At 46.2% G+C, this 10433-nt stretch overlaps 2 protein-coding genes, 1 long non-coding RNA gene and 1 pseudogene across 3 annotated transcripts; all 4 read right to left on the reverse strand.

The window, feature by feature from the left end:
* Positions 1–939: 939 nt before the first annotated feature.
* LOC125526691 (early nodulin-93-like) lies at positions 940–1696 on the reverse strand. The gene is made up of 3 exons (XM_048691334.1): positions 1555–1696; positions 1359–1399; positions 940–1274 (listed from the first exon to the last, which is right to left on the reverse strand). Exons 1-3 carry the CDS (start codon positions 1616–1618, stop codon positions 1089–1091), a joined length of 291 nt encoding a protein of 96 aa, XP_048547291.1. The 5' UTR covers positions 1619–1696; the 3' UTR covers positions 940–1088.
* Positions 1697–4624: 2928 nt separating this feature from the next.
* On the reverse strand, positions 4625–5624 carry LOC125526692. Its single transcript, XR_007291852.1, has 2 exons — positions 5344–5624; positions 4625–5068 (listed from the first exon to the last, which is right to left on the reverse strand). It is a non-coding gene; the product is annotated as an uncharacterized LOC125526692 (long non-coding RNA).
* Positions 5625–6124: 500 nt separating this feature from the next.
* LOC125526690 (early nodulin-93-like) lies at positions 6125–7000 on the reverse strand. Its single transcript, XM_048691333.1, has 3 exons — positions 6800–7000; positions 6616–6677; positions 6125–6527 (listed from the first exon to the last, which is right to left on the reverse strand). The coding sequence occupies exons 1-3, from the start codon at positions 6861–6863 to the stop codon at positions 6342–6344; spliced, it is 312 nt and encodes a 103-aa protein (XP_048547290.1). The 5' UTR covers positions 6864–7000; the 3' UTR covers positions 6125–6341.
* Positions 7001–9847: 2847 nt separating this feature from the next.
* On the reverse strand, positions 9848–10433 carry LOC125526687 (annotated as a pseudogene).

The following is a 10433-nucleotide window of genomic DNA, read 5'->3' on the forward strand; positions in this document are numbered from 1 at the left end:
AAAAGAGTTCATGGATTCTTTTGTAGGTAAAACGATGGATTCGTCGAGCTCATTGGATGGGGAGTATAAAGACAAGGAGCTTGATGAATTTATTCGAAAAGAGTTCATGGATTCTTTTGTAGGTAAAACGATGGATGTAGAGTTGATGATGATGATCAACATCGGGGAAACGCCGTATGCGTACGTCTTGCTCTTGTGCTCTGCTTTGTTAAAATGAAGGAGTGCTATGAGATTTTCTTTTCCTTTTTCTTTAAAAACTTTCCTAATTTGCCACAACATCTATTAAATCTTATCAAATGATTTACAGCTGTGCTAAAGCACATCTAGATGTGTCGTAAGTATTGCACATCTAAGTCCTATGTCATTGATCTTACGCGAAGATTCGTGTGGATATTTTCTTTTTTCTTTTTCTTTTCCTTTTTATGTTTGATTGTGTCACTTAGATATGCAATAAGTAAGGCACATCTAGATGTGTCCTAGACAAATCCGATTTAACAAGTGAGATGGCATGATCCCCATGTGCATCGCAAAACAGGGGAGGATTATCAGGGGTCCAAAGAATGCAGAGTTATTTCGGTCTTGTGCATGTTCTGACACTGCCACATGTCAAATGATAACCACAAACAAGAAAATGCAATATGGGTGATGGTAGGTGAACCTAAGTTGGACAAACGCAAGTTATAATTAGTTCAAGATTACTGGCTGGATACATGCATGATTACTTCATCAGCAGTGGCGGAGCTTCATGGGGGCCAACCTGGGTGGTGGCCCCCCAGCTCACAGAAAAATACATGTATATATCTTAGTTTTAGGCCTATTTTTGCACCAAAAATCAACCTATAGTGAATTTGTTTGCCCCCCCAGCCAGTGGCCCCCCCATGATTCTTGCCCAAGCTCCGCCACTGTTCATCAGATAAGTGCTAATTGCACGCAGAGAAGAGCAGGTGCACCACACCACTCACTGTCTGCAAGCCTCGCCTGATCTCGGGTAAGTGCTGAACATTATACTATCTTTCAGCGGATACGTACGATAGAGCCGGCGCATACGGCTTATTGCGCACTACTAATATGGATCTATTACAGCCTAATTAGTGGAAGGAGGTGTTCTTGAGGTGCTCCGGCGCTTCCTCGAAGTTGTGCCTCCTGGCCATGGAGAGGATGGTCTTGTCGGCGACGATGAAGTAGGCCATCCCGGCGACGGTGGAGATGATGAGCGCCTGCCCAGTTGGGTTGATGTGTGCCTTGGCCCACGGCAGCATCCTCACGCTCGCCAGCTGCAGAGAAAGGCACGGAGGAAGAACTTGGTGAGATTGTTCGTCCTTGCAACTAGCCGTGCCGGCTGAGCAATGTGCACTTACGGTGGGGACTGCTGCTGCAACGGTGGCGACAGCCGCGGCCTCTGCAGTTTCGAATCAACACCGGGATGTTAACGATGACCAAGTTTCAGCGCAAACATTACACAAACCCGCAATGTACTGGAGTAGAACAGAGTGGCAAGAGCATCGCCAGCATGGTGAACCGGCGGGCCATGCATCATATCGTTTTGGTTAGTACCTCTGGAGCAGCGCTTGGCGACGGCGAGCCTCTGGTCGAGGTATGCGCGGGTCACCGTAGACATCTTGGCGAGAGAGGTTGGTGGTACGAGAACCCAAGGAAGTGAACTGTTGTGAAGCGTGTCAGGCAAGACGAGTAGTGGTATGTGAGATGGGATGGGGCACAGCTCGGTGCTCTGGCCGGATTTATAGGATGCAAGAAACCGCGAAACCGGCGCACGGAGAGGACGGTGAGCTCAGCTGATACGGCGGGAAGCGAGAACGTGGTTTCGAGACGAGCGGTGGTATCGGCAGGCAGGGGCGGACCCAGGACAAAAATGACCCGGGGTCACATGTCTATCACATATATGTGAATATCAAGTCATAATATTCACTGTAGAAAATTAAACGGTAAAGGAAATATTTATTCACTGTAGGAAATTGAACGGTAAAGGAAATCAAATTAAAGTCCCCAATTAGTGAATAAAGTATAACTGATGACGAGGAAATGCAGCACTTGATCTTGATTGCCTACAAATTAAAAGAAATGAAACCACTTAGCAACCAGGTATACATATTAATTACAGTTATGTAATAAGTAAGTTAAAACCATTACCTTTCTATAATGGTTTCCTAAATTCTTTGATGGCCTCAAAGCGATCACAATTACCGGATCATTACTAACCTTCCTCATTTCATTTTTCTGCACATAACAAATAAGGTTGTGCATCAAGGCGTCGCCACCAAGACGAGTCCGCAAATATGTCTTCACAATTTTCATAGCTGAAAAATATATCTCAACTGTAGCAGTGGCAACAGGCAATATTAGTACTAGCTTCAAAAGTCGATAAACTAAGGGATATACCAGAGGAGCGGTCATTTGCTCGGACATACGCAATGTAAAGATGAAGGTGATGTCTGAGGTCCGTGAGTTCTCCATCATCGATATCTTTTGGATAATGTTTAGCTAGACTCATCAAATGCTCTAAGTTGAAATCATGAAATGATTCATGTGGGATCAAAGCCGCCGAGCAGACAAGTAGTTCAATTTTTTGGCAAACTGTATAAAACTACGAATCATGTCTACTTGAATTGCAATTGCATGGCTGTAAAATAAAACTTACTTACATGTTGCCGGTGCTTCCAGCCGTCTTAGTCTCCTAGAGTATTGAAATATTCTTCTCCACTTACCACTACAATAGCCAAATAGTCCAACAGCCAATACAATCAAAATTTCTAGTCTTATCCAGTAGCCCTAATTTCCTAGGGTTAGAGAAAGAACGCAAGAATTAGAACAGAATTTGGAAATTGCAATAGAGGCGGACGCATAGTGCAAGATACCTATTATCTGTTTCTACACTGATTGGGCGAATTGGGGCGATCTGACGATTGGCGGCGACTGCGAGCGAGGCGTACAGGGGCACGAAGCGCAGCGGCGATTAGAGGAACAGGCGAGGCGACAGGCGAAGGCAGGTACGTATCGATCAATGTGTGTAGTGGGCCTTTTCCAGGGCGTCACGCGCTGCCTGTCGGCTGGGCCGTCTGGGCCCTAGTTGGCTAGTTGTAGCCGTTTGGTCTGGACGGGGTGTCCCTTTAGGAAATTTAGGGGTGTCTAAGCCTACATGGGCTCTAATGTAGTATAAGGTAAGATGATTTTTTACCCGGTGTCATGGGCTACCTCCTGGGCCAACGTGGGCCTGCCCCTGTCGGCAGGCGGGATGGCCGGCGCTGCGGCAGAGCACACGCGCCTCGCCTCTGCAACCGCGTAAAGATAAGGCGTGGATCGATGATTGGGGTTGGCAGGGAGCGTGTTCGTGCGTAGGATAAGACATAGGTAGGAGCATGTGCGTGAATGCAGTGTCTGTCAGCGTGCCCTCCGTTTTGTTGGCGATGTGTGTGGGGTGGGCGCTCCCAGTTTACCGCCAACCCGACGGCAATCATACCCCACCAGCGGTTCCCTGCATATCCTTTGTTTGGCTGGTATCGTTCCCCAGTGTTCATGCTAGCCCTTTTGCCAGGTGTTGATCGCTCATTCAGAAAATGTAAAGGCTGTTTACTATAGCTATCATTTAACTCACTATGCTCCTTCATTTCGGAGCCCTCCTACTGAATTGAAGTTTTAAATTCTGAATTTGATTTACAATTTTGATCAGGTCAACTATTTCTCAACAAGCTCTTTCATTTAGTTGAGGCATTCAATTTTGTATTTGATTCATGATTTTGACTGGGTAAATGATTTCTCAAATTAATGGACAACAACCAGCTTGTAAAAGCACACTAGTCCTGTGTTGTGCACCCTTTCGCCATCTAAAAAAAGAAGCGCCAGCATGTGACGCTATGGCGGCAATATAGTTTATGAGGCTACCAACGCAAGAAACTTTCCTAAGTATTTTTTTTTTGAACGGAACTTCCTCACATTAGTATTTATTGATTAGAAGATAATACATAATCACACCGCCAACAAATCCCACTAACAACCACATTAAAAACCACTCCATCATCTTTCTTCCACACCAAACCAAAAACTATCTTTCTGAAATCCAGCAACAGCAAAGCGAAGCACGTCCAAGCCTTCTTGTAGGGATGAAATCGCAAAAGAAAGTTATGTAGCAATGATAACTTATATGAGAACCGTGTCATAACTGGACTAATGTTGTTCAAATCCAAAGAATTTTAGACGAACTGATTCTACATTAAATTCTACATCGTATAAAATTCGGAGATTTTGGTGAGATCTGAAATAATTTTGGTGTCGTGCAAATATTTACACTAATCTATTCCAAATTTAAGTAAACAAAATTGTGACCACTTTCACACCAATGGCATCGTGTTCATAACAAAAAAACATATATACTCCCTCCATTTCTTTTTAGCCTGCATATAAAATTTGGTCACGGTCAAACTTTGAAAAGTTTGACTAACTTTGTAGGAAAAATATCAAAATCTACAATATTAAAGCTATATGGTATGAAATTAATTTTTCGTGATGCATCTAATTTCATGTTGTAAATGTTGATATATGTTTATATAAACTTAGTCAAAATTGACGAAGTTTGACTTCGACCAAATTTTATATGCAGACTAAAAAAAAATGAAGGGAGCACATCACATGTGCATGTCTGCCATTCACTTAAATTTATGTACTATAAATAAGTACACATAAAAAACATATTATACATCGCATATGCATATACAAAACGAGATGTGTGATTCGCCGGAGTAATTGCCAGATTGAACACGAAGCTGGCGTTTGGTTCGTGGGCGAGAATGACTTGGCTGAGGATATCCTTAACCAGGTGGTTGGGGATAGCCAATTTATGCCGTTTGGTTGTGAGGGATTGGGTGAGTTGGATGACCACATCTTATTGTTTGGTTGGGAGGATAAGAGGTGGCTAGGGATAGGCATTTGTATGTTTGCTGTGAATAGAATTAAAGTTGAACTTCATAATCCAACACTCAACACTATAGTCCAACATCATAGACAAGTTACAACTATTTTCTTCACTGGCACGATGCTACGGGTGTCTTCGTCTGACCTGCAAAAAGAAACGAGACAGAGAAGAGCATCAGGTCACATGTACAGAAAGAACAGAGAAGCTTGCCTCTCGTGTTCCTAATTAGCCAAAGCTCTCTCCAATCCCCACAACCAGATATCTCGCGGTTCCCAGCCACCGGAGCTTAACGTTCCCCGCCGCCAGATCTCCCCGTTCCCAGCCGCCGGCGCTTCCCACTCCCCACCAGCCCATGGCCACATCTCGCCACTAGGAGACGGAGAAGAGAGAGGGGGAGGAGAGACGCTGAGGATTTGAACCTGAAATGCACCGGAGTCCTTGTTGACTCGTACCGCCACCCCGATCCAAATCATCGCCGCCGCTTCTTTGTTCGGGCGAGGGAGCTGTCAAGGTTCGCTCGGGTGAGGGGTAAGACAGAAGAAGGAAAAGGAAAACGATTCGCACGCGAGTGGCTGCCCTCATCCGCGAGAATCTCGCGACTTTCCTCAGCCAGCTTTTAGCCGAATATTCCCAGGCATCTGGCTATCTATATCCTCTCTTGCTCTCCAACCAAACGAGTGGCATCCTCAGGAAAACTGGTTATCCCTGTCCCTATGGTGGATAACCACACAACCAAACGCCACCGAACATGACGATTCAGTTGTGTGGACTGACTTATTGATAGTTAAACAACTATATATTCTGGGAAGATCACTGGCAGCAAGCAATGAAAATGTAATACTGGTTTTTGACATGATGCATGGTGTGTATATACCCCGCTTTGAGAAATTTCGGCATCTTTCTGAGATCACCTCGGATCAAAACAGCACTGTCGGTGAATTTGCTAAGTGGAAACTAGGATGTGAGTACTAGATGTTCTTAGCTGATCAAGTCAATGCCCTGGTGCGTGTGTGCATTCACAGATGTGAGTGCATGCGCGTATGTATGAGCGCTTGTGTATGTACTATTAAAAAAAAGTTGATGTCCTAGTCACGTGGGTGGCAGCGAGCCAACAAGATTAAACTAAACGTCAACTTGAGGTTGCTTAACTTTTTATATAATCTGACTGATTCATAAAAATAGCCACGATAGTTGGAAAAATTTGGTTAAACAAATGCTGGTGCATCATTCAGTATTGCCAGCTCAAAAGATACTGTACATGGCTACTTGCATGATGAAAAATATATTACGAAATGAGCAATTGCACTCGCAGTACAAGACTATCCGGGACGGGAGCATCCCTGACCTCCCTTGCTGATCAGTACGCTATGCACTTTGGCGTACAAGGTTTATTGGGCATTACTAATAATGGATCAAACTAGTGGAAGGAGGTGTTCTTGAGGTGGTCCGGCGCGTCTTCGAAGGAGTGCTTCCTGGCCATGGAGAGGATGGTCTTGTCAGCGACGATGAAGTAGGCCATCCCGGCGACGGTGGAGATGATCAGGGCCTGCCCGGTCGGGTTCAGGTGCGCCCTCGCCCACGGCAGCATCCTCACGCTCGCCAGCTGCAGAGAAAGGCACGGAGGAAGAAGACAGTGAGATGCATGATTGTTGGATGGATCTTGGGGGTGCTTGCAAGAAACGTGTACTTACGGTGGGGACTGCGGCGGCGATGGTGGCGACAGCCGCGGCCTTGGCTCCGGCCATGGCAGCCTCTGCAGTTTGAGTTAAATGGTAAGCCCGATGTCAGAGGATCAAGTCAAGTGTCGGCACAGAGAGAAAGCAGCAAAAAATGGCAAGAGTCTGTTGGCCTTAGGAGCATGCCGTCAGTGATTACCTTTGAAGCAGCGGTTGGCGGCGGCGAGCCTCTGGTCGAGGTAGGCGCGGCTCACCGTAGACATCTTGGCGATCGAGGTTGGTGGCACGAGAACGCAAGCAAATGAACTAGTAGCTAGCAGTGAAGTGTGTGAGGCAAGATGAGTAGTGGTGTGTGAGATGAGATGGGGGCAGAGCTGAGCGGTTCGCTGCAAATCCTTTGTTGATCCCTTTGGTTGTGGGGGAATATAAAGTTGGCCATCTGTTCAAATTTTCCACTAGCTAGCCCGGTCACTGCTTGCACCACCACCGTAGATCTCCCGTTGTCGCGAATCTCGACCCTCGCCCAAGGTTTGGGCAATAACAAAAAAAAATACCAAGAGGGTACGAGAAACGTGTTTACTGAAAAATACCAAGTGGTCACCGTTCAAAATTTACAAATGAAATTCAAATTCAAATTTACTTGTGCTACTAGGTATAACCATGCGATGTACTCATTTTAGTTTCGCTAGCATCACAGTTGTTGTCTTTCGGCACCTCAAGGGCTTAGGTGTTGAGTTTGGTCCCACATGGGCTGGATTTATTTTTACAATACAATAATATATTTTATGCTCAAATTCAATGGGAAAAGGCTACTGTTGCAAAGAGTCAAACGCGTGACCTTAGCGTTCTTTCTTTAATATAGACACCCAAAGGGCATCTAAGATCCAATCTATATCGAGGAAAACAATTGGACGTAGAACAACCAGTACAAAATTAAATTAAATTAAAAGGCATACTAGTCTTCTTCTTTCTCTGATTGCATGCCGCCCGCTGTAGATTGAAAATTGCACTATATGGAAAGCAAAGAAACTCGAAATCTGCAATCACCCTTGCCATACCAGGCTTTGAAGACCGCCAATCGCCACTTGCCCCTGAGACATGATCTAAAAATCGTTGAAGCAACACCGGCTGGAGTATCACCCAACATAGAAGAGGCTTGCAATCCATCACCATCAGTACCGAGGGATGGAGAAATCGGCCCAAGCCACAGAACAACACAGAAGAAGATGTCGAAGTTGTCACACCAATAGCCAGCCATAAGCTCTCCTTAAAAGACACACGAACTGCCAAGATCTGAAAGGAACCAACACATCTGGGGACACAAACTCTCACGGGCTCTTCGGTGGTGCTAGATCGAACGTCGTCGAGGTAGGGAAAGACTAGAGAGACCTTATTCTAATACGCCATTGTCGGCACCACCTCGTCGATGTCGCCGGAGAAGTAAAAACCTAACGAAAAAAGAGAAGGACAGGTCCCCATTCCTCTTTCCGCCGACGAGACCGCCGAATGGAGAAGAGGAGGGGGACCGAAGCTGTAGTGATAGTTGTGGCAGCGGCTAGGTTAGAAAGTGGAAGTGGAAAAGAGTTGTAGGCACTCGTCAAACTTTGGTCAAATTTCATTCAAAATCAATACTCGGCCTGGTGCACGATTGCTCCACAAGGACTGCTTTCAACCTGAACCAACATTGAAAGTGGAGGTGCATGATTCCTACTTCAGGTTCAAGAGGGATTTTTGCACACAATGACAACTCTCGTTCTCTCCTTTGTTGAAACTAGTAAATGTGCACGTTCAACACACGTGTAATCTTAATCCGGCTTGAAAATATACCTGAATTTTCTTTAGAAAAGTAACATAAAAAATAGTTTGTGTAAGCACCACCAGTGGCAGGTCCATCTCTTCCTTCAAATGGGTTGAAAATTGTACTAATCCAACGTAGTTAAGGGTATATGCAAGTGACCAGGGGAGGGGGCACATATCTTATCCTCATGCCACTAAAAGAGAAATCCAAAAATCTAAGCACAATCCATTGAAATCAGCACAACTGATCCACTACCCAGCTGCTACCAAAAGTTCCATATCACTATGTAACCTAGTTGTTTCATAGCGCACGTTGGTAATGAAGCTTAATAACTGTTGAATGTGTGCACACAAGACTTATGTTGGTTCAGTTTTATGAAGCCTGATTTGGGTTCAATTTTCAGTGCATACATGATGCTTTTCTGTTCAGTGAAACGTGAATCAATGCGTGTTTGACGGTGGCGTGTCCCCTAAGGCGGCACTGACGACCTAGGCCTGACGGAGAGGGACGGGCATACGGTCCAGGAAGTGTCCATGATGGTCCAACGGCCCGACGCCAACGGACGCCGCATCCCTGACAGGTCCGACGGCGATGGGCGGTCCAGGCGGTGCCTCCGACGCGCCCCCGCCGGTCGGCAGGCGGTCTAGGCGGTGTTCCCGACAGTCGGCGTCTTTGAAGTTGCGGCGGCGTCGCTATGGCCGAGGCCACGCAAAGGCGATAGGTAGAGGTGGCACGGAGACGTGAGGGGCGGCGTCCTTGAAGCTGTTATGGGTTGAGGCGATGGGGACGGCATGCGTTGCTGAAGCGAGGTGATGGGGCGGCGCTGCGGGGCGGTTCACTGTGGCAGTTTCCTCTCGTGTGAATGGGTACGTAAGGAAGGGAATCGCATGATGGTTCATTATGGTGGTTTCCTTTCATGTGAAAGGGTACGTAAGGATGGGGATCGCGCGATGGTTCGTTGTGACAGTTTCCTTTCGTGTGAAAGTGTACGTAAGGAAGGGGATCGCAAGATGGTTCGTTGTGGTAGTTTTCTTTCGTGTGAAAGGGTACATAAGGAAGGGGATCGGGGAGAGAAATGATTGATTAGCTGTAAACGCGTTTAGCACTAAACATGTTTAGTTGCTCACCATTAGGACAATAAGGACTATCCGATTAACACTAATGGATGGCCAAGATCTGCTGGATCTGCCCTATTGGATCTTTTTATATTGATGATATAGATATAGATGCATGTTTTTCCTCTATAAACTTTCCTTATTTGCCATGCCATCTATTAAACCTTATCAAAAGATTTAACAAGTGAGGTGGCATGATCCCGATGTGCATAGCAAAACAGGGGGTAATTAGGGAGTCAAAAAGAATGGAGAGTTATTTCGGTCTCCTGCATGCTCTGACACTGCCACATGTCAAATGATAACCACAAACAAGAAAATGCAAGATGGGTGATGATAGGTGAACCTAAGTTAGACAAAGGCAAGTTGTTATTAATTCAAGATTACTGCTGGCTGGATACATGATGATTACTTGATCAGATAAGTGCTAATTGCACGCAGAGAAGACCAATACACCACACCACTCACTGTCTGCAAGCCTCGCCTGATCTCGCATAAGTGCTGAACGTTATACACCATCTTTCAGCAGACACGTACGGGCTGGCGTATACAGCTTATTACGCACTACTAATGGATCTATTATAGTCTGACTACTGGAAGGAGGTGTTCTTGAGGTGGTCAGGTGCGTCATCGAAGGAGTGCTTTCTGGCCATGGACAGCATGGTCTTGTCGGCGACGATGAAGTAGGCCATCCCAGCGACCGTGGAGATGATAAGCGTCTGGCCGGTGGGGTTCAGGTGCGCCCTCGCCCACGGCAACATCCTCACGCTCGCCAGCTGCAGAGAAATCGCACGGACCACATCAGACCGTATTCTCAGGAAATGTATTTGCCGTGCAGGGTGAGTGGTTGCTTCTGATGAAGTACTCACGGTGGGGACTGCGGCAGCGACGGTGGCGATGGTCGCGGCCTAGGCTCCCGCCAT

Source organism: Triticum urartu, unplaced genomic scaffold, assembly GCF_003073215.2.
Source record: "Triticum urartu cultivar G1812 unplaced genomic scaffold, Tu2.1 TuUngrouped_contig_1408, whole genome shotgun sequence".
NCBI classification, from domain to species: domain Eukaryota; kingdom Viridiplantae; phylum Streptophyta; class Magnoliopsida; order Poales; family Poaceae; genus Triticum; species Triticum urartu.

Coding starts and splice junctions, on each gene's coding strand:
- LOC125526691 (XM_048691334.1), bottom strand. CDS start 1,618: ATGTCTACGGTGACCCGCGCATACCTCGACCAGAGGCTCGCCGTCGCC. Junction 1,400..1,554: donor CGCCAAGCGCTGCTCCAGAG/GTACTAACCAAA, acceptor TCGAAACTGCAG/AGGCCGCGGCTGTCGCCACC. Junction 1,275..1,358: donor TTGCAGCAGCAGTCCCCACC/GTAAGTGCACAT, acceptor CTTTCTCTGCAG/CTGGCGAGCGTGAGGATGCT.
- LOC125526690 (XM_048691333.1), bottom strand. CDS start 6,863: ATGTCTACGGTGAGCCGCGCCTACCTCGACCAGAGGCTCGCCGCCGCC. Junction 6,678..6,799: donor CGCCAACCGCTGCTTCAAAG/GTAATCACTGAC, acceptor CTCAAACTGCAG/AGGCTGCCATGGCCGGAGCC. Junction 6,528..6,615: donor TCGCCGCCGCAGTCCCCACC/GTAAGTACACGT, acceptor CTTTCTCTGCAG/CTGGCGAGCGTGAGGATGCT.